The 23,453-nt window shown below is 44.0% G+C and overlaps 1 protein-coding gene across 1 annotated transcript in view; it reads right to left on the bottom strand.

The window, feature by feature from the left end:
- Positions 1-15,372, bottom strand: part of ACTG2 (actin gamma 2, smooth muscle) — a 28,715-nt gene extending 13,343 nt beyond the window's left edge. Inside the window, exons 1-3 of the mRNA XM_066264784.1 lie at positions 15,232-15,372; positions 3,320-3,481; positions 1,143-1,271 (exon numbers count right to left, since the gene is read on the bottom strand). Of these exons, the coding sequence (XP_066120881.1) occupies positions 1,143-1,271; positions 3,320-3,481; positions 15,232-15,285 (345 nt within the window). The 5' untranslated portion in view covers positions 15,286-15,372. The remainder of the gene's footprint in view (positions 1-1,142; positions 1,272-3,319; positions 3,482-15,231) is intronic.
- Positions 15,373-23,453: the final 8,081 nt, after the last annotated feature.

Here is a 23,453-nt window from a genome sequence, read left to right as displayed (position 1 = left end):
ATGTTTTGAATTCTACATTGTTAGAGATATACAAATAATATGTGCCATTTATTGAGCATTAAATAAGTTCCATGTCTTGGGTTTATATTTAGTATTTACTTAATTCAATCTCCAAAGCAACCTAATGAAGAAAATGTTTTAGCTCCACAAATGAGGAAGCTGAGGCTTAGAGGGAAGGCTTGTCTTCCAGACCTCCCCATTATTGACTGTGCCTGTGTTCTTAACAGTTCTACTGTGGAAAGCAAAAGCTATTGTATTTTATCTATTTATTTCCCATCCAGAGTGATTGAATCTAGGATTTAGTGAAAAGTATAGTGTGTTACAGATTTTATATCAACACTCTTTATTCCCAGTGGCAGTCTGCTCAGTAAGCCCTCTATTACATTTCAAAAGGCAGTCATTGCAAAACAAGAACTCTCAGACAACTGTCAGTAGAATTTATCAAAAGAATTTTAAAAAGGCTCTATTAGCATTTTGCACACATGATTTTGTTGATCATAAACTACCATTTAAAAATTGCTTTTTTGCCACATTTTCTTACACACAGAAAAGGCTTCTAGAAATCCCATAGCATCTTACTTAAAATTTTCATTAGAGAACTATCATCATAATACAGTACCAATGCACCTGAGGTCCTGGCAGAGAAAATAAAAAAGAAGGAAGCTATTTGCCTCTGTAGAGGCAGCAGTAGCATTTGAAAGAAGGAATAAGCACTGCTTTAGAGTGAAAGCTGTGTGAAAGGATGAAACTGGGGATTAAGCAGGACCAGGTCCTCAGATGCTGGCCAAGAAGTTAGGAACCTACTATCCATTAGTGCCGGCTGCTGAAGATTCTTGAGAAGGTGAATGACACGATCTGATGTGTTTTTAGAAAGATAAGCTGTGCAGCAGTGTAGAAAATTAAAGGGGTGAGTGAGATAGGAAACAAAGAAATCAGCCAGGAACCATTGCAATAGTCCTGTGAGAGATGTCAGCATCCTTGGTTGAGCATGGCTATGGGGATGGACAGGAAGGAAAGAAGAATGTGAGGAACATTATAGAAGAAGTTGACAAAGCACAGAGGACTGTGAGATATGAGGGTCGAGGGTTGTGATGATCTATTATCATCAGAATGAGCATGTTAAAGGGGGAGTTAACCAATACCTTCTCCATGTCATCCCAGTTGGTGATGATGCCGTGTTCAATGGGATACTTGAGAGTCAGGATCCCTCGTTTGCTCTGAGCCTCATCCCCCACATAGCTGTCTTTCTGGCCCATTCCCACCATTACACCCTGTAACAGAAAAGGAGAGAGACGTGACCCTGTCAGAGGGACTCAGGCATCTGAGGGGTTTTTGAAGACAGATGGAGACAGGAAACAGAACAGCAGGAGATAAGGAGATAAGGATCAGGCAGATATCAGTGGATGAGGAAGTGAAAAGGAGAGAAAGTAGAGGATTTCTTGTGGGCTTATCTCTTTTTCTCCTAAGACAATATCATTTTCTGAGAAAGAGCAGGGCCCATACACTTCCTCTCTCTTCCTTACTTTACACACACACACACACACACACACACACACACACACACACACACACAACCTGTACTCCTCAAATACTCTATGTTCACACTTTAAACTTCCAAATCTTTGTTCCTGCTGTTTCCTCCACATGCTGAGATACTTCTTTGCCTCAGTTATCCCCTTTCTACAAAATCTTCCCCTTCCCTTGGCCCCTCCATTCAGATTTAATCTCTCCCTCTCCTGGTGAAATATTTTACCTCTATTTCAGCCTGCAATCTCAAATTTGTTGTGGGTGTATCTTCATGGAGTATAAATTTCTTTTTTTAAAAGATTTTTTTTTTTTCATTTTTCTGAAGCTGGAAACAGGGAGAGACAGTCAGACAGACTCCCGCATGCGCCCGACTGGGATCCACCCGGCACGCCCACCAGGGGCGATGCTCTGCCCACCAGGGGGTGATGCTCTGCCCATCCTGGGTGTCGCCATGTTGCGACCAGGGCCACTCTAGCGCCTGAGGCAGAGGCCACAGAGCCATCCCCAGCGCCCGGGCCATCTTTGCTCCAATGGAGCCTTGGCTGCGGGAGGGGAAGAGAGAGACAGAGAGGAAAGCGCGGCGGAGGGGTGGAGAAGCAAATGGGCGCTTCTCCTGTGTGCCCTGGCCGGTAATCGAACCTGGGTCCTCCGCACGCTAGGCAGACGCTCTACCGCTGAGCCAACCGGCCAGGGCCTTAAAAGATTTTTTAAAAAGCCTGACCAGGCGATGGCGCAGTGGATAGAGCGTCAGACTGGGATGCGGAGGACCCAGGTTCGAGACCCCGAGGTCTCCAGCTTGAGCGTGGGCTCATCTGGTTTGAGAAAAAATTCACCAGCTTGGACCCAAGGTCCCTGGCTCCAGCAAGGGGTTACTCGGTCTGCTGAAGGCCCACGGTCAAGGCACATATGAGAAAGCAATCAATGAATAACTAAGGTGTTGCAATGTGCAATAAAAAACTAATGATTGATGCTTCTCATCTCTCCATTCCTGTCTGTCTATCCCTCACTCTGACTCTGTCTCTGTAAAAAAATAAAATTAAATTAAATTAAAAAAAAAGATTTTAAAAAAATTATTTATTTATTTATTCTTCTTAGAGACACAGAGAGAGTCAGGGAGAGGGATAGACAGGGACAGACAGACAGGAATGGAGAGATGAGAAACATCAATCATTAGTTTTTTGTTGCGCATTGCAACACCTTAGTTGTTCATTGATTGCTTTCTCATATGTGCCTTGTCCACGGGCCTTCAGCAGACTGAGTAACCCCTTGCTCAAGCCAGAGACCTTGGGCTCAAGCTGATGAGCTTTTGCTCAAACCAGATGAGCCTGCGCTCAAGCTGGCGACCTCAGGGTCTCGAACCTGGGTCTTCCGCATCCCAGTCTGACGCTCTATCCACTGCGCCACCACCTGATCAGGCTGGAGTATAAATTTCTTAAAGTCAAGAGGCCCTCGTATGTTTAATTGCATATATATATATATATATATATATTATTATTATTTTTTTAAGTTTTCTTCCACATCTAGCAACCCTAAAGACTTAGCCAGATATAGTATCACCAATGCATGCCTGATGGCTGTTTTTGTTTCTGTACATTTCTATTTAAAGGTTAATCAGAAGAGAGAACCCCACCCTTAACACACACCAACTTACACTCACACATACTCACAAACTCATACTCTCTCACACACACTCATTCTTTCTCAATCACACACACACACAGCTCAGCCTAGTCTCCATAATACAGTGCTTTCTTCTAGTGGCTCAAAGCCTTGTGTGCAGATGAGCACACACCTGGTGACGAGGGCGGCCCACAATGGAAGGGAAAACAGCTCGGGGGGCATCATCTCCTGCGAAACCAGCCTTGCACAGGCCAGAGCCATTGTCACACACAAGTGCAGTGGTCTCCTCTTCACACATGGTGAGTGTGGCTACGTCAACAGGGGGCTGCAGCACCTTGTAGGTTGGAGAAGAAGAGAACTAGTTAGCCAATTGTCAAAAACATGGTAGAAGCTCTGGTCAGGTAACTTGGTTGGTTAGCACTTTATCTTAAAACAGAGAGGTTGCTGGTTCAATCCCTTGTCAGGGCACATACAGAAACAGATTGCAGTACCTGTCTCTTTCTCTAAAATCAATGAAAAGAACCCCAAAACATGTTGGAAACATCCTTCTTTAAAATTATTTATTGACTGATTTTACAGAGAGAGGGAGGAGAGGAGGAAGAGAGAGAGAGAGAGTGAGGCCAATTTGTTGTTCCACTTATTTATATATTCATTGGTTGCTTCTTGTATGTGTCTTGACTAGGGATTGAACTCACAACCTTGGTGTATTGGGACAATGCTCTAAACAACAGAGCTACCTGGCCAGGGCCGGAGACAGTGTTCTGGACTTTAGGACCTAACCCACCTGCAGCCAGGGCTCAGTTCCAGAAAGTTCCAGCGTGAACCTGGCCTCCCTGTTCCTGGAAATTGGGCCTCTTCCCTCTACCCTGTTGGTATGGGCTGAATTGTGTACCTCCAAATTCATATGGTGAAATTCTAACTTCTCACCTCAGAGTGTGACTATATTGGAAGATAGAGCCTTTAAAGAGGTAATTAAAGTAAAATAAGGTCATTAATCCAATAAGACTGGTGTCTAATATAGCTAATCAATAGGATGGGTGTGTTTATAAGAAGAGAAAATTGGGAAAGAGACATGCAGAGGGATGACCGTGTGAAGAGGCAACAAGAGGGCAGCCGTAGACAAGCCAAGGAAAGAGGTCTCAGACGAAACCAACCCTGCCAACACCTTCATGTCAAACTTCTCACCTCCAGAACTGTGAAAGAATAAATGCATGTCCTTTAAACCACTCCACCTGTCTTACTTTGTTATGGCAGTTGTAGCAAACTCATCCACCTGCCTCTTAAAGATCTAAAATGGCCACAGAGCTTTAAATCAATGGAGAGAGTCTTAAAAGACTTGAAGATTAGGAAAGGAGTTGAAAAATGTGCAATCTATATAACAAAGGCCTATTATCAACTACATATAAAGAACTCTTACAAAGCAAGAAAGAAGTAAACAGCTCAAAACAAACAAAACAAAACAAAGATGATGAATAGATAATTGACAGAAAGAAAAATGCAAATACCCAACAACTATATGAAAAGAGACACAGCCTCACTAGTTATCAGGGAAGGGCAAGTGAAATAAGACCATTTTAACCCACCTTAGTGTTAAGATTCAAAGTTTTAAAATAGATGTTGGCAAAGGTGTGGAAAAACTAGCACTCTTAACTAAAGAAACACACAAATTGGAACTACTCAAAAGTCCAAAGGATAGGATACTGTAGAGGTTAAGAGAAGAGCCAGGCTTACTTTCATAGACTCACATGGCTAGATTTCTAAACCATTCTACTGAGCAAACAAAACAAGTTGTAGAAAAGAAAGTATAGCATAAAAGCATTTACATACATTCATTTTAAAACAAAAAGACCCCAATATGGTACAGTATTTCCCCATGTAGAAGATGCTCCAATCTATAAGACGCACCTTAATTTTGGGGCCCAAACTTTGAAATAAATAAATGTATTACATAAAGTTATTTAACTCAACTTTTATTCATCATAAAATTCATACAACTCCTCATCACTGTCAAAACTCCCATCCATTAGTTTGTCCTCATCTGTGTCTGATGACGAATCACTCTCCTCAACAATGAGCACAAAAACAAATGCGAAAAAGCAGGAAATGCAAATTAAAAAAAAACTACAACCACTGTATAAGAAGCACCCAGTTTTTAGACCCCAAATTTTTCAAAAACACGGTGTGTCTTATACATGGGAAAACACGGTATATTTTGCATAATTTTCTATTTGTGGATATAAATACAGCAGAAAGTTCTAGAAAAAAAATTCTAAGACTCACCATAGTGATTACCTCCAGAGGTGGGAAGGGGCTGGGAAAGGAGGTGCTGTGTTATAGCTGTAATGTTTTAAATTTTTACAAGGGATCTGTATTTATAAGTAGCTTATAATTAAAATCAACGTAACATATCATTAAGGAAAAAAGATGCAGTAGTTATAGAAGAAACATGATCCTAAGGGTAAAGCACCTGAGGAGGAAGGGGCAGCCTGAGAGGAGAGGTAAGCAGGGGAGCCCTGCTGAGACTCACTGCCCCCTGCTGCTTTACGGTGAGAAAGCAGAGAAGTCCCTCCTCCCACGCTGATACTTAAGTTGGGATGCTGCAAAGTGAGGAGGGGATTCATTTTTGCAACAACTGTTGCAGGTTTTCCTTTTTGTGGGGAGGTTAGAAGACAATATCTGGCAAATTCTTGGCACTCAGTGATAAAAGAGAAACAACACACAGGAGACAGTGAGCAGATTGCCTTCTAGCCTGGGAAGACCTGGGTGGCACAGTGGGGGTCAAAGTGGGACAGGTCCTAGCTGAGGAGTTAGGAAGGCCAGCTTTCGGGAGTCCAGAGAAAAGAGGCTCAAGGTATGAAAAGAGAAGGTGGTGACAGTGGAGAAAGCCCCAACCAAGCTTCATCCAGATGTGGGATCACAAGAAGGGAAGAAGATGGGTGCGACAGAAACCTGTGACCTTGGCCCATCAATGGCCTTATGCTAACGATGAACAGTGAAGACAATTACTGAAGCAAAGAGGAGACAGAGCCTCAGGCCTGTGAACATGAGGTTAGAAAGGTTAAGTAGAGACTGAGCAGAAGCTTATTAACATTTTAAGGATAAAAAGAAGGAAACTTTTTTTTCTTTTTTTTCTTTTTGTATTTTTCTGAAGCTGGAAATGGGGAATTAATCAGACAGACTCCCACATGCGCCCGACTGGGATCCACCTGGCATGCCCACCATGGGGCGATGCTCTGCCCATCTGGGGCATTGCTCTGTTGCAACCAGAGCTATTCTAGCACCTGAGGCAGAGGCCACAGAGCCATCCACAGCGCCTGGGCCAACTTTGCTTCAATGGAGCCTTGGCTGCGGGAGGGGAAGAGAGAGACGGAGAGGAAGGAGAGGGGGAGGGGTGGAGAAGCAGATGGGCACTTCTCCTGTGTGCCCTGGCCAGGAATCGAACCTGGGACTCCTGCACGCCAGGCCGACACTCTACCACTAAGCCAACCGTCCAGGGCCAAAAGAAGGAAACTTTTATGTTTGCACGCTGCACATTAGGGGAGAGGCCTACTGTGATTTAGTGAGTCCAGCTCTGCTTCTGTCTCTGTTGATCCTCATGACCTCCTATGGCCATGGAGATCAAGTCCTAGCTCTATAACTTGGCCTGCAGGGCTCCTGCTTGTGTCTCTAAGCTCATCCTCCCTCTTACCCTTTCCCAGCCTTTTCACTTTGACCATGTGAGGTTTCTTTTCATTCTGAGCCATGTCACTTCCTTTCCCTTCTGGGCATTTAGATCCAGGTTCTAGAAGACCCTTCTCCTTACCTGTTTGCTACTCCTATCACCTGTCAGGCCTCTGTGTTGACACGCATTTTCATGAGGCTTCTTTGGCCACAGATTTACATTGCCCCACAGCACCCTGAACTTGCACTAGAAATGATCAGCTGCATATTCTGGCTCCTGAGTAGCTCTGTAAAGGCAAAAGCTGGGTCTGCCTTACTCCCCAGTGATTCTTCAGTGTGCCTAACATAATGTCTGGCACAATATGGCCTTTTAAATGTTTGTTATCAAAATGAATGAGTGAATGAATCAAGCGCTGTTGAGGAGAAAAGTTTTCAGAATAACAAAGGTAAGACAAACATTAGTATGGGGAAATCAAGGTCTGAGGTGAAATGGAGATTGAAGGAAAGCACTTAGCTACTCAAATACAATACTGTTTCTGGGTCTGAACAGCTTCTGGGTTACAGAGAAGATTCTTTAACCTCGCACCATATTGGAAGAATTGAGAAGTAAAGAGATGTTAGGAGACTGGAGATGAACCAAGGTTGTTCAGTATTCAAAAGTGAAAGCATAGATCTCTGAAATCTCAGATAATCTTGATATGTAAATTAGTTAGGTTTCCAGAGGCATTATTAAAGAAAGTATTTTTAAAGCAGTGATTTCTTATATCTTTATTATATGCGGCTTAAGTGTCTGTTTGTCGCCGATAGCTTATTGGTTGCTTGCGTAACTGTACTAGCCAATGGGGTGAAGTTGCCACGGCTGAATGCAAATTGAGCGGGTCAGGGGGAAGGTGAACATTTGTTTGCATTGGCAATCATCTGTTTTACATAAAAACTACGTCTTAACGTAATTTCTTTTCAGAATGCCTCCTGGAAAATACAGCACTGAAGAGGAGAGAAAAGGAGCTAAAGCTGCACAAAAACGGCTATCTCAACAAAAAGAAACCACTGAGCAGAGAAAGACAAGGCTTGCTTCAGTCGCAGAGCAAATGTGTCTTTCTCGGCAAAATGAGACTGATGAGCATAGAGAAACAAGGCTTGCCTCAGATGCAAGACAAAAAAGCCTGTCTCGACAAAATGAGTCCCTTGAACAAAGGCAGAAGAGAAATGCAAAAAAATGACAGAGTAATGCTGACCGAAACGCAAAAAGGATTAAAACAGTTTCAAACGGAGAAACTTTAATTTTTGAGCATTCCTCTGGTGACATGAATATTAAATGTGAACACTGTCAGTCCTTTTTTTTTTTTTTTTTTTTTTTTTTTTTTTCATTTTTCTGAAGCTGGAAACAGGGAGAGACAGTCAGACAGACTCCCGCATGCGCCCGACCGGGATCCACCCGGCACGCCCACCAGGGGCGACGCTCTGCCCACCAGGGGGCGATGCTCTGCCCATCCTGGGCGTCGCCATGTTGCGACCAGAGCCACTCTAGTGCCTGGGCCATCCCCAGCGCCCGGGCCATCTTTGCTCCAATGGAGCCTTGGCTGCGGGAGGGGAAGAGAGAGACAGAGAGGAAAGCGCGGCGGAGGGGTGGAGAAGCAAATGTGCGCTTCTCCTGTGTGCCCTGGCCGGGAATCGAACCCGGGTCCTCCGCACGCTAGGCCGACGCTCTACCGCTGAGCCAACCAGCCAGGGCCACTGTCAGTCCTTAAACTTCAAGTTAGAAACTAATCGATTTGACCGTGGCAAGAAAGGATTTTCTCAATGTTGCAAGTACGGAAACATTGTAGTTCCACTAATTGAGAATGATCCACCACTCTTGAATAAATTATTGACTAATCATCATTATTATTTAAATCACCTTTATTTATTGAGCTAGCGGTGGCTCTTAAGAAATGTACTGCCAGTGGTTTCCTTCATTGCACTCTACTTTAAGCAATTAAGCAAGTAGAAGGGGGAAACCCCATGGGGCACTAAGCAAAGGGGAGTCCTCGCTGCCTGCCCTGGGTAATTCAGTTTGAATTAGCAGACACCTTTGCACAAATCATTTTAATTACAATTTATACTATCTAGAACAGCGGTCATTTCATATGACTGCCGGGCTTTCTAGTTTTGTAATAATCTACCAAGAGTATTGTTATCATAGTAGCAACCCTCCCTTTTCTCTCGAGACCACTGGGCAGGAGAAGGTGGGAGAAGTTGAGCTTAACTTGATTTTGGCATCTGACAAGGTCTTTCCTGTGATATCCCTATTGATAGAGCCAAGTGGGTTGAACAATAAATCAATTAGGCATATTTGTAGCTCCCTGCATTAATCACTGAAAAATGTTAATTGATGGGTCAGTGTCAACGTGGAGACAATGATATGCCTCAGGTTCTACTCTTGATTTTTTTCTCATGTGACATTTTAATAAATGAATTGAATGAAAATATAAATCACCTGCTGATTATATTTTCAGATAAAACAGACTGGAGAGAGAGTAATATTAAATATGTGGATGGAAGAACAAAAATCCAAAGGAGGTTTCAAAAAACAGAAAAAATAAGTTGAATCCAATAAGATTAACTTTAACAGGATAAACATGATGTTCTGCATGTGAGTTTAAATAAACTGTGAAAGCTCTTGCTAGCATCTGTGAGCAGGGCTGGGGTCTCGTTGCCAGTCAGCAGTGTGCTGTGGCCAGGATAAAAGAGAACCTACTTCTGGCTGAAGTACTGTACTACGCCGGTGGTTGGGGACACCCTTATTGGAAAAAGTGTGGGGAAGTGGGCTTGCATTCACTGTTGATGTGTCAAATTGTACTTCTTTTTTGGAAGGGGAGTTTGAAAATACTATTTAAAAGCCTTAAAAATATATATACATATCTTTTGTGTATAATGTAAGGAGTTGGCAAAAGTAGCTTTACAGTTTTGAGTACATGAAACTGGTTTATTCTTGTATTATTATTTATTAATGATCGTATTACTTTCTATATATGAACAACCCTATATATCTTTTGATATAAGAGTGTATATATATTTTGGACCCTGGCCAGATGGCTCCGTGGATAGAACATCGTCCTGACATGCTGAGGTCGTGGATTCTATCCCTGGTTAGAGTACATGGGAGAAGCGACAAATGGAACAACAAAGTGGAAAAAGTTGATGCTTCTCTCTCTCTCTTTTTCATTCCCTCTCTTTCTCTCTCTCAAATCAATGGGGAGTGGGGAGAGTCAAGTGCCTTGACTCTACAAGGCATTTCCAGGGATTTATCCTTGGGAAACTCCCATGGGTAAGTGGAACTATTTGGTCAAGAGCCAGGTTATCACAGGTTTGTTTAAAATAACCAAAAATAAGAAAAACAACTTTAATGTTGAAAAGTTATTGAATAATAAATAACTTGTTTTATAAACTGATTGTCAGAAAACTTTATGCAATGAAATGAGCAGAATATTTAAGGCAATGGGCAGGGTCCAGCTGCTTTGTTATGTGAAACACAGCCGCATATTCCTGCTTCTACTTTTGGTACATAAATGTATTTTAAATTTTTTAAAAGTGGGGGCTTTTTCACATATATTATCTATTTAATCCTCACAAAGCCCTGAGGGAAGATACTTTTATTTCCATTTTAAAAGTCTGGAAACCAGTCTCTGAGAAGGGAAAGAGCTTAGTCTGATGTCTCTTGGCAGGAGAGGCAAGGCTGGCATCAGTTCCAAAGCCTGGACTTGCACCTTCCTCACCACCTTAGTGGATCCCTCATAACTTCTCCATGTTTGGTGCTTTTGCTTCTGCCTCTCTGTCTCTCTAGAGCTGTTGGCAGCAAAAGCCATGAAACAAAAGGGTCTGTGTTCTGGTTCCCCTCTAGTCTCTAGGCCCCTCCTTTCCCAGGATTACAGCTACATTGATGTGTATAGCTTCTGTGCTTATCTGGACAATTAGCACATAGTAGGTACTCAATTAAAGTTGAATGACAGACCTACCACCTGATAGGCCCCCTCCCAGACCTGCTTTGTGCTGCTACTGGTATCCCCTGGTCCCCACAGTCCACTATCATGCTAGCTTGGACACATGGGTCTGATTCAGAACCACACAGGATCAGTTTTCTCTTCATAGGCTGTTCAGCAAATAGTTAGGTTTCCGTGTTCTCTAACAGGGGTCCGCCTCCAGGAGAAAGCAACCTTGAAAGTTAGAAAGTGGCCAAGAGGCACCACCATATCTCTGTGACTGTCTTGCCCTCAGCATTTCTCCTGTGTGACAGCTCAAGCCTGTCTGGCTTTTCAGTGAACCCTGTTGTCACCCCCACCTCCCCGCCCCCGTTGTCACCCTCATCTCCCCGCCGGACCCCGAGTTCCCCGCACACAGAAGCCAGCGTCGACTGCGTTTCTCAGCCGCGGAGACAGGCCACAGAGCACCTTCAAGCTGTCAACAATGTCATCCTGCAGCTCTCTGGGCTGATTCAAATCTGCTCTCTAGAACGCAGCCCCAAATGAAAAGCGAGGGAGGCGAAGGCGGGTTAGGGCTGCTGGCCGGGATTGGAGCCTCCGCGGGGCCCCGCTACTGGCCCGGTCCGGCCCGGGAAGGCGGGTTGCAGTAGAGCCACACTCGCCCGGAATGTCTCTCCTGGGAGAAATTCTACACCGTCCTCAGCTGCTTGCTGGTAACTTGTGGCTAGACTCGAGCCTGTCAGCTGAGCCAGAGCCAGAGGCACTGTGGTTTCCTGGGGTCACAGCCTCTTTGCGATCGCAGAAAGCTGGGAAGAGTGTTCTGGCTCTGTCCGCACGTACTACATCTGGGCTTCATTGAAGATTTCACGAAGTTAGAAACACAGCTCACCCTTCCTCCCCAAGGGTAGCCAGCAACCAAACACATAGTGTAAAGAATTTGCTCACTCACTCATCTCCCCGTCCTCCCAAAGTACATATGTGGAAGGAGGGGTTACATCCTTCCCGGTCACTCACAAGGTTTGGCCTCGGAGCTCCCTCCACATCTCTCCTTCTGTGCCCTTCTCCTCCCTCCAGTACCCCTTCTCCACGGCCCAGTCTCATGTCTCTTTCTCTGGCCTTCAGTTTCCTCAACTATGAAATGGAAACCTTAACATTTATCTCCAAAGGTGATGCATAAAATAAAATAATGGAAATAAAACTGATTTATAAATTATAAGTCAGGGTCAGCAAACTAAGGCCTGTTTGTGTGTGTAGCCAGCCTACAGGCTAAGAGTGCTTTTTTTTTTTTTTTTTTTTTGTATTTTTCTGAAGCTGGAAACGGGGAGAGACAGTCAGACAGACTCCCGCATGCACCCGACCGGGATCCACCCGGCACGCCCACCAGGGGGTGACGCTCTGCCCACCAGGGGGTGATGCTCTGCCCCTCCAGGGCGTCGCTCTGCTGCGACCAGAGCCACTCTAGCACCTGGGGCAGAGGCCAAGGAGCCATCCCCAGCGCCCGGGCCATCTTTGCTACAATGGAGCCTCAGCTGCGGGAGGGGAAGAGAGAGACAGAGAGGAAGGAGAGGGGGAGGGGTGGAGAAGCAGATGGGCGCTTCTCCTGTGTGCCCTGGCCGGGAATCGAACCCGGGACTTCTGCACGCCAGGCCGACGCTCTACCACTGAGCCAACCGGCCAGGGCCTAAGAGTGCTTTTGACATTTTAAAATGGTTGCCAAAAAGCCAAAGAAAAATGTTTCATGATCCGAGAAAATTATAGGAAATTCCTATTTCATTGTCTATAAATAAAGTTTTATTGGAACAGAACCACACCCATGATTCATTCACATATTGTCTATGGCAGCAATTGCCGCAGTGGTGAAGTTGAATAGTTGCCACAAAGACCTTTAGTCTCACAAAGCCTAAAGTAGTTACTACCTGGCCCTCATCAGAAAATGTTTGCCCATCTCTGTTGTGAAGGGCTGCAAAAATAATTCCTATGATCTCTCCTACTTTTCTCCACCAGAACTTGCTCCCAGGATGAAATCTGTTGAATACCGGAAGGAGTTGAATGATCCACTTCACAAATCAATGATTATTGAAAGTTGAATTTACACTAATTTCTAAGGACATTTTGGAAATTAGCAGAACATTTAAACCCTAAAAGGAAGGCCTCTTTGATGATGAGGCTTCAAACAATAGTTGGAGAAATTTTATGGGGTGAGGGCTTTAAATGACTTGTAAGCAGCTGCCTATTGTAATTTACACACACACACATATTCATATGATCAAAGAGCCTAGCAGAAAAATCATTTCATGAAAAACATTCCTTCAGTGGAAAAATCTAGCAGCACCTCTAATTAACTTTGGGGTACCTGAACTTGGTTGATATATATTAATTAAATTTAAAACAACACCTGGTAATGTAATTTCTGATCATCAGAATTCTGCTGTTGGGACCCAGGCTTTTACCTGGGTCTCTCTCATTCACTCTCTCAGCTCAGTCTAGACCCCTCTCCTGGGCTCCGATACACATAGCCAGCTGTCTGATGGGCCTCGACACCCATTCCCCCTGGCAGCTCAGCTCCATCTCCAGGGTTACTCTCCTCATCACCTCTCTCAAACTGGAATTGTCGCTCAGTGAATCGCACCACCCACCCTGGACCCTAGGCCCTATATGCTGACACCTCCCTCCACCCCCCAACCAATCCCCAGGATGTCTTAAGTCTATCTCCATGACACCCTGAATGACAACTCTGGACCATTTCACACAGCAGTAGCCCTCTTACCCTGTTCCAGCCCACTCTCCTCACAGCTGCCAGAGCAGCCCTTCCAAGGGTAGATACCCCATTGCCCTATCCTTTACTGTAGTATATAAAGCCCTGATAATCCAGCCTTGCCTGCCCCTCTGACTTTAGCTCTCCCTGCTTCCTGTCTTGAAGTCTAAATTCAGTTGAATTGAGCCACTTAAAGAATCTCAAAGACCATGCTTCCTCTCTACCAGGATTACCCCAACTCCAGGATCCAGCTCAGGTACCCCTTCCTCCAGGAAGCCTTTCCTGATAACTCCCTGGCCCTTCCCTGATAACTCTGAGAGCCCCCTTTATACATTGATTTACTCCATGATTCTCTTCTGTTGTTCAGTCTCCTCCAATAATTTCTGAAGTCCCTATACTGTAAGGATATGGTATCTGGCACATATGAAGTGCTCAGTAAATGTTGGTGGAATGAACAAAGGGAAGGAGGCAAGAAATCGTGCCTCAAAGTCAGGATGTCATGCTGCCCGTCTTGGTTTCCCAGGCCTGGCATATAGAATCTCTCTGCTCACAATAGTTTCTCCAGCACCCATTCATCTTCATCATAGGGTGGGAAGCTCTCTTTTTAGCCCAAAGGATAACCTCAAAGTTTAAACCCATTAAAAAAATAAAAGCAGGCGCTTAGAGCCTCTTTATGCAAAAGTGCAGTCCCAGACCTGCAGCGTCAGCATCACCTGGGAGCTTATTTGGAATGCAGATTAGTGGGCCTGGCCCCAGCCTCCTGAATCAGAACCTGGGGTTCCGTGTAGGGCAGTCTGTGGTTTTTTATTTTTATTTTTATTTATTGATTTTTTTAGAGAGAGAGGAGTGAGAGAGAGAGAGAGAAGGGGGAAGAGCAGGAAGCATCAACTCCCATATGTGCCTTGACCAGGCAAGCCCAAGGTTTCGAACCGGCAACCTCAGTGTTCCAGGTTGACGCTTTATCCCACTGCGCCACCACAGGTCAGGCCCAGTCTGTGTTTTAACAAGCCCTCCAGGTGATGTTTAAAGTTTGAGCAATCAGGGTCAGACCCTGATAGCACTGAGCTGAGCAATTTATACATGTATTATCTTAGTTAATCTTCACAACAGCACTGCCAAGTAGGTAGTATTACAATTGCTCCAATTTGACAGGAGAGTAAATTGAGGTCATTCAGTAAGTTTGATAGCTGGCAGTCTGCATCCAAGGCTTGCACAAATCAGACAAGTGAGAGCCACAGAGGACTGAAGAAAATACACTCTTATTCCCAACACAGACCTCTCACAGGCACTAGGACCATCATTAGCTTTGATGCAAATACCCTGAGAGGAAGCAGGTTTTCTGAAATGTATATATTCACTTAAAACAGTCTCCCAGACATTTGTAGCTGTGACAAAGGGTGTAGCTCTGCACTGCCCCTGGTCAGCAGGATGAGTAGAGATGCAGCTGTGATATCCCACCCATCATGCAGGTCCTGGGGCAGGGAGCACCCATCCAGACTAAACAAGCCCCTGCCTTAGGGATGCCTCATGGCCAGAAAGGCCTTTTCCTGCCAGGCAGCAGTGTGCTTGCAGGCACCACTGCTCACCAAGGGCCTTGACGTGTGTGACCAGCGTCATGGAAGCCAGGCCAATCTGGAGGCGCCTCCTACACCCAGGGGGCCAGGCAGTTCCTCCAGGAAGGAAGAGCCCTCGGAAGCATACAGTACTCACCAAATGTCTGAGAGGTCCTTCTCCAGTGACTGAGGGCTGGTGTGTCTTTGGCATAAATACCAGAGCAATATAAAACCCCAGAGGCGGATCTTCTTTAAACAGAGCCCCTAAAAAGGCCGGCTGAGGGTGTGTTAGCAATATTACCATATAAGGTGGTTTTTTCAATAAATCGGCCCTGGGGGTGGGGAGGAGGGGTTGGGTAAAGTGAATTATCATTTGAAAAATGTATGCAAAAGGACTTGAGTGGCAACATCCCTGGTGCTGGTGGATTTGTTCCTTTTATGTTGTACTCACATAAACAGAACTCACACCAGGCCTTATAAGCTGCCCCGAGTGAGGCCAGATGCAGCTCAGCTCCTGGAGGGAGAACCATACCAAGAATGGCAGTGGGCCTCCTCCCGCCACACCTCCCTCTGCAGGCCCTGGTACCTGCTGTCCTGGGTCAGCCTGGGATACCCATGCAGCATCCCCAGAGTGGATGAAAAGTGCCTGGTCCAGTGCAAGCCCAGAACAGCTAAAAGCTGAAGGGAAATCCCATTTCTACCTGAGAAAGAAATCCCCTGTGTCCTCCTCACCTGCTGCTCCTCACACAAGCTGCTAAACCCTAGGCTAAGTCACCTGGGCTCTCAGGACACCTTGAGCTGCCTCTGGAACCTCACTGTCTCCTACCTTACCACTTTCCTTACTATGTTCCCTCTACCAGTTTCTAAATATTGGGAATTACAGACCAAGGAGGCTGCCTTAGGGTCAAGGCACACCTAACAAGACTTATAAGCTTGTAGGTTTCTATAGTCCTATAGCTCTCTCTTTTTTTTGTAATTCACATACTTTCCCAGGTAGTGGTTGCATTTGCAACCCCATCAGTTACCAGGTCCGTGGCAATTACTTTCAACTCCATGTTCCAATGGTCCAATACTTTATGCCTGATCCAGACATGACCAATTGCCCGTTGGACATCCCCACACAGGGAAGCTCCAGAATAGAACACTGCCCTACCGTCAGTGCTGGTGTGCCTCCCAGGTCCCCTACGCCAGACTCCGACCCCTTGGAGGCTAGAAACCCGGGAGGCAGTCTGACTCCTTGCCCCTCTCATGTTCCACAAATACCAGGCAGCTTTCCTGGTGGCCCTTGCCTTGGAAATGCCTCTTAGCTCTGCATCCTCCCTTCTGGTCCTTCTGGTTCACCCCTGCTGGCTTTGTCCTGCTTCAAGCTCTGATCCTGTCTGGCCTGGAGCCGCCATAGCTCCCTGACTGGCCTTCCTTACTCTGCCCCATTTTCAAATCCAATGGTTCCCAAAGGGTAGTCCCCAGGCCTACAGGAAGACAGTATCAGCATGACCTAGAACCCTGCTAGAAATACAAATTCTCGCACACCCGGGTGGCTTCAATCAGAAATCCTGGGGGTAGGGCTCAGCTATCTGTGTTTTACACATCTCCCCCCTCCCATGTACCTAGGATATCTACCCTTCACCAGAAGAAGTATTCGTAAACACTTACTTAAGGTGTCCTGGACCCCAGGTGACGTAGTCCAGAGCTTAGGAGCTTGTGGGAGGGGCAGCAGGTGAGGAGGACAAATGGGATTTATTCTCCAGGTATGAATGGCATTTCCCTTTGACTTTTAGCTGTCCTGAGCTTGCACCAGACCAGGCACAATTACATCCACTTTGGAGACATTGCATGGGAGTTCTGATTGGTTTCAGGTGTCCTGGAGCAATGGCTTGGTGCAAGTCATTAACTGAGGCAGAGGGGGCAGAGGGGACAGAGGGGGAAGAGGTGTGGATAAGGAGTGCCCAGAGAGGTCCCAGAGGCAATATTAGGGAAGGCTTTACATGAGGGCTTGTGCTTGTGCCTGTAGAGAAGGGACATGGTAGCTATCACGACATGTACTTCCTCATCTTTTGACCACTGCCTTCAGTGCTTAGAGTTAAGTCTAAATTCCAGGCCTCCTGGGAAGCTTCCCTGAGCTTTTTGAGTCTTTGAGAAACTCCTCCTTGTGGTTAATGGAGGCAGCCCAAGCAGCCACTGAGGTAGGAGCTGTCCAGGAGAGAGAATGCTGTCAGTCCTGATTGGCAGAGGCAGCTCAGAGCTAGTGCCCAGATCATGAGTTCCCTCTCTCCCCAGTCTCTCTCCTTGTCTGGGGACAGGATGCCAGTGTCCCTTGCCCTGATTAGGGCTCTAAAGGAGTATGTTTCCCTTCATTGTGTCGAGTTAGCTCCACTCCCTTCTAATTGTTCAGCTGTGTGGCCAGGAAGATGTTCACAACTTGTTTGGTACAATCAGCTGATAAACAACAAACAGTTTGTAATCAAAGGAAAATCATTGTAATTCAGGATCCACAGAGCCCAGAGATCAGAAAAAATGCTGTCTGAATAAACTGAAATCCTTAGGGAATGCTTAGGAAGTGGGAGTCCGCCTTGACGTTGACAGAGCAGCGGAGGTGGGGGACTGACAGGCCAAACCAGGTGCCAGGTGCTCTTCTTTCCCTGAGTATGAGCAAACCCACCCTTAACATTTCTTTCTTTGTTTTTTTCCCCAATTTCAAAAATCAATGCAAAAAATTCAAAGAACACAAAAATATTTATTTTAGAAAGCAAATGTCCCTTGTAACGTCACACAGACCTGAGTCAGAGATGGCCACTCTTAACAACAGTATGATGTGTATTTTTTCAGATTTTCCTATCACTTTTATATTACTTTATATGTAACATATATATATTACTTTATAAAAATGGGATTATGTTATAACATATGTTTTTACAACTGTTCTGAAACTTGCCATGTTGTCTTTTTTTTTTTTTTTTCATTTTTCTGAAGCTGGAAACAGGGAGAGACAGTCAGACAGACTCCCGCATGCGCCCGACCGGGATCCACCCGGCACGCCCACCATGGGGCGACGCTCTGCCCATCCTGGGTGTCGCCATGTTGTGACCAGAGCCACTCTAGCACCTGAGGCAGAGGCCACAGAGCCATCCCCAGCGCCCGGGCCATCTTTGCTCCAATGGAGCCTTGGCTGCGGGAGGGGAAGAGAGAGATAGAGAGGAAAGCGCGACGGAGGGGTGGAGAAGCAAATGGGCACTTCTCCTGTGTGCCCTGGCCGGGAATCGAACCCGGGTCCTCTGCACGCTAGGCCAACGCTCTACCGCTGAGCCAACAGGGCTGCCATGTTGTCTTAATAATACTCTTTGATGTCTTTCCAAATCACTTTATATAAAATTTAAAACCCTACCATAGTTTTTCATAATAGGGATATAGCATGGATTATTTAACCAATATCCTATTGATGGGCACTTGGGTTATTTCTAATTTTTTACTTATGCAAACATTGCTGCAATGAATAAAACTTGACATGCGCCTTTGTGCATGTGTGAGTATATCTATCTATGTGGCAAGTTGAAGTGAAATGGTTGTTAATGCAAGAACATTTGAAATATTGATAGAAGCTGCCAAACTGTCCTCCAGAAAGGCTGTGTGAGTTTCCACTCCTGCCAGCAGTGTCTGAGCCCACCTTCTCTTCACACACTTCCGACATTGAATATCAATTTGTTTTGTCCAGTCCATTTGTTGATTACATTTGGAAATGTTAATCTTCATGACTCATTGCCTAAAAATCGTTTAACTTTTTTTTATTATAAAAGTAATACACTCAATAGATTTTTTTAAAATAGAAATACAGAAAAGTAGGTAACAACTGAGCCACTGTGCACAACTGGCTCTCCTTGTGCCCGAAAGAAACATGTGGAACATTGGCAATTATCCCTAATCTGAAAGGAGACACTTAGCATCTTCTTATTTTGAAATTAAAATTTTCAATAATTTGGTAACTAATTAGGCTAAAAACGTTTGGCTTTAAATAGTCTTCTTCTTCTTTTTTTTCAATCTTAGAGTGGCTGGTTCATTTTCTCTTAGATTGCTCACTCTTTCCTTCTATCTAGAATTATGAGCATTCCTGGTGTATTCCATTAGTGATGCTATTAGTCTTTTGCCTGTCACAGGCATTGCAAATATCCCCACCTCCACCCCAACCACCACCAGTTTAACTATTGCTTTTTTATTTTGTTGGGAAGCATTTTCCTTATTGAAGTTTAATCAAATGTCTTTCGATTTTGGTGTGCGTGTTTTATAACATCCTTAGGAAGGTTGAGCATTTCTCTTTTAATTGTAAAATACAAATAAAATTACTATTGTAGCCTGACCAGGCGGTGGCGCAGTGGATAGAATGTCGAACTGGGATGTGGAGGATCCAAGTTCAAGACCCCGAGGTCACCAGCTTGAGCCCAAGGTCGCTGGCTCAAGCAAGGGGTTACTCGCTCTGCTGTAGCCCCCTGGTCAAGGCTCGTATAAGAAATCAATCAATGAACAACTAAGGAGCTGCAACGAAGAATTGATGTTTCTCATCTCTCTCCCTTCCTGTCTGTCCCTATCTGTCCCTCTCTCTGTCACAAAAAAATAAATTAATTAATAAATTAAAAAAAAATGTGTAAAGTTACTATTGTAATCATTTTAGTAGTTTAGTAGTGTTAAGTATATTCACTTTGTTGTGCAACATCCAGAACTTTTCATCTTAAAAAACTGATTCTCTGGTGGGCAGTCAATGGAAAATACAGATGATGTATCATGGAATTGTACACTTGAAACTATATAATTTTACTAACCAATGTCATCCTAATAAATTTAATTAAAAATAAAAATTTAGCCTGACCAGGCGGTGGCGTAGTGGATAGAGTGTAGGACTGGGATGCAGAGGACCCAGCTTCGAGACCCAGAAGTCGCCAGCTTGAGCGTGGGCTCATCTGGTTTAAGCAAAAGCTCACCAGCTTGGACCCAAGGTCGCTGGCTCCAGCAAGGGGTTACTCAGTCTGCTGTAGTCCCACGGTCAAGGCACATATGAGAAAGCAATCAATGAACAACTAAAGTGCCACAACGAGAAACTGATGATTGATGCTTCTCATCTCTCTCAATTCCTGTCTGTCTGTCCCTGTCTATCCCTCTCTCTGACTCTCTCTCTGTCTCTGTAAAAAATAAAAACAAACAAAAAAACCCCATTCCTTTAAAAAAAAAATCAATACCCAATGCATAAAAAAATGGATCCTCTGTACCCTTTGAACAATATTGCCACTTTCCCCCCATTCTCAGCCCCTAGCAACCACCATTGTACTTTCCATCTTCATAAATTTGACTTTTTTAATACTTCACATAAGTGGAATCATGTAATATTTGTTGTTTTGTGACTTGCTTAGTTCACGTGGTAAAAATGTCCTTAAGATTTATCCATGTTGTAGAATGTTTCAGAATTTCTTTTTTAAGGCTGAGTAATATTCCATTGTATATATATCCCATATTTTCTTTATCTATTCACCCATTTAGGGCCTACTGTGAATGGTGCTGGAATAAACATGGGTGTGCAAATATCTTTTTGAGACCCTGCTTTCAATTCTTTCAAATATATATCCCAAGTGTAATTGATGGACCATGTGGTGATTCTATTTTTAATTTTTTGAGGAACACCCATGCTGTTTTCCACAGCAATTAAACATTTTACATCCCGCCTGACCTGTGGTGGCGCAGTGGATAAAGCGTCGACCTGGAAATGCTGAGGTTGCCGGTTCGAAACCCTGGGCTTGCCTGGTCAAGGCACATATGGGAGTTGATGCTTCCTGCTCCTCCCTGCCTTCTCCCCCCGCTCCTTTCTAAAATGATTAAATAAATAAAAAAAATAAGGCAACATCTTTTAATAAAAAAAAAAAAAAAAAAAAAAAACATTTTACATCCCTACCAGTATGCACAAGGGCTCCAACTGCTCCACATCCTTACCAACACTTGTTATTTTCTGTTGTTTTTTTAATTTTTAATTTTTTTATTTGAGAGTGAACATCCTAATGGGTGTGAGGTGGTTTTTTAAAAATTAAAAAGATTTAATTAAAAGAAAAAGATTTAATTTTTTAAAACTAGTTTTAGGTTCCCAGCAAAATTGAGTAGAAAGAACAGATTTCCTATTTACCCCCTACTCTCTGCCCCCAGATGCATAGCCTCCCCCCCTTATCAACATCCCCAACAAGAGTGGTACATTTTTTACAATCAATGAACCTACATCATTATCACCCCAAGTTTATAGTTCACATTAGGATTCACTCTTGGTGTACTTTTCATGGGTTTTGACAAATGTACAATGACATGTATCCGCCATTAGACTCTTGGTGTACTTTTCATGGGTTTTGACAAATGTACAATGACATGTATCCATACAGGATAATTCCACTGCCCTAAAAATTCTCTCTGCTCCATCTACTCATCCCTCCCACTCACACCAATCCCAGGCAATCACTGGTCTTTTACTGTCTCCAAGTTTTTACATCTCTATGTGGTTGGAATTATACAGTATGCAGCCTTTTTAGATTGGCACTTCTTTCACTTAGTAATAAGCATTAAAGCCTTCATTTTTTAATGATTTGATTGCTCATTTCTTTTTAGTGCTGAATAATATCTTATCTGGATGTACCATAATTGATTCATCTGTTCAGCTATTGAAGAGCATCTTAGTTGCTAACATGGAGTGTGATTCTTGGGTCATATGGTGAGAGGATGTTTAGTTTTGTAAGAAATTTCCAGACTGTTTTCCAAAGTGCCTGTACCATTTGTGTTTCTCCAGCAATGAATGAGAGTTTCTGTTATTCCACATTGTGATTAGATTTGCATTTGAGCACTTTTTTTTTATAATATCAAAAAAAGTTCTTCCACTTGACAGCTGTTGATCTTTTAATTTCTCTGAGGAGGAAATAGCAAATGTCAATTATTCAGATACTTTAAAAAATGACTTTCTGTCATTTTATTTCTGTCAAAATAGAAATTCATTCATTTTTTTCTGCTTTAAAAGGAATACTCATTCAAAATATTTCAGGAAAAAAGCAGGAAGTAGAGAATAAATATTTCCATCATCCAAATAGAACCACTATGAACAAAATCTTCCTAGACTTTTTTCAATACATATACACATTTAGAAAAATGGTATCTTACTGTACATACTACTTTATATACTACATAATTGATCTCACTTTTTATTATCTTTCCTTTGTCACTAGAATGTCAGCTCCAGGAACATAGTAACTTCTGTTTTGCTCACTGCTGTAGCCCCTATGTCTGACACATATGGGCACTCAATAAATATCTGCTAGATGAAGAAATAAATAAATTCCACTCTTATCACCTAAAAATGTCTTCTCCCTGGCCAGGTGGTTCAGTGGATAAAGTGTTGTCCTGGTGCACTGAGGTCTTGGGTTTGATCCCCGATTCCACCCCCCAGTCAGGGCACGTATGAGAAGCCATTAGTGAGCACATTACTAAATGGAACTAAGTGAAACAACAAGTTGAGGCTTCTCTCTTTCTCCACTCCCCTTTTCCTCTCTCTCTAAAATCAATTGAAAATATATTTTAAAAACCAAAAATGTCTTAGAATTTTTTATCCCTTAATATAGGTTATCGACATCATGTATTTCATTGGTTGCATATATTTCCATGTATTTTTTGAACTAGTTCTTTACTGACTGGCTGTATAAGTGGTTTCCAATTTGTCATTATTATAAACAATACTGTTACAAGTATGTTTTTACTTATATGTGTGTACCTGGGATTATCTCCTTAGATTATTTCAAAAATAGAAATTTCTTAGTCAAATATAATGCACATTTTAATTAGAAATCATTTTGCTAAGCCAAATGTCCAGAAAGTAATTGCAATTTATTCTCCTACTCAGGTCTGAGAATGTTCAGTTCCTTACAACCCAGCTAAACAGCATCGAACCTTTTTTTATTTTTTTTCCCCTTGTATTTTTCTGAAGCTGGAAACGGGGAGAGACAGTCAGACAGACTCCCGCATGCGCCCAACCGGGATCCGCCCGGCACACCTACCAGGGGCGATGCTCTGCCCCTCCGGGGCGTCGCTCTGTCGCGACCAGAGCCACTCTAGCGCCTGGGGCAGAGGCCAAGGAGCCATCCCCAGCACCCGGGCCATCTTTGCTCCAATGGAGCCTCGGCTGCGGGAGGGGAAGAGAGAGACAGAGAGGAAGGAGAGGGGGAGGGGTGGAGAAGCAGATGGGCGCCTCTCCTGTGTGCCCTGGCCGGGAATCGAACCCGGGACTTCTGCACGCCAGGCCGACGCTCTACCACTGAGCCAACTGGCCAGGGCCAGAGCATTGAACCTTCTAATCTTGGTAATCTAATACGTAAAATA

The sequence above is a fragment of the Saccopteryx bilineata genome, chromosome 3 (genome assembly GCF_036850765.1).
Source record: "Saccopteryx bilineata isolate mSacBil1 chromosome 3, mSacBil1_pri_phased_curated, whole genome shotgun sequence".
Classification (NCBI taxonomy): domain Eukaryota; kingdom Metazoa; phylum Chordata; class Mammalia; order Chiroptera; family Emballonuridae; genus Saccopteryx; species Saccopteryx bilineata.
The sequence above is the reverse complement of the archived record's forward strand: the minus strand, read 5'-3'. Positions and strand labels throughout refer to the sequence as shown.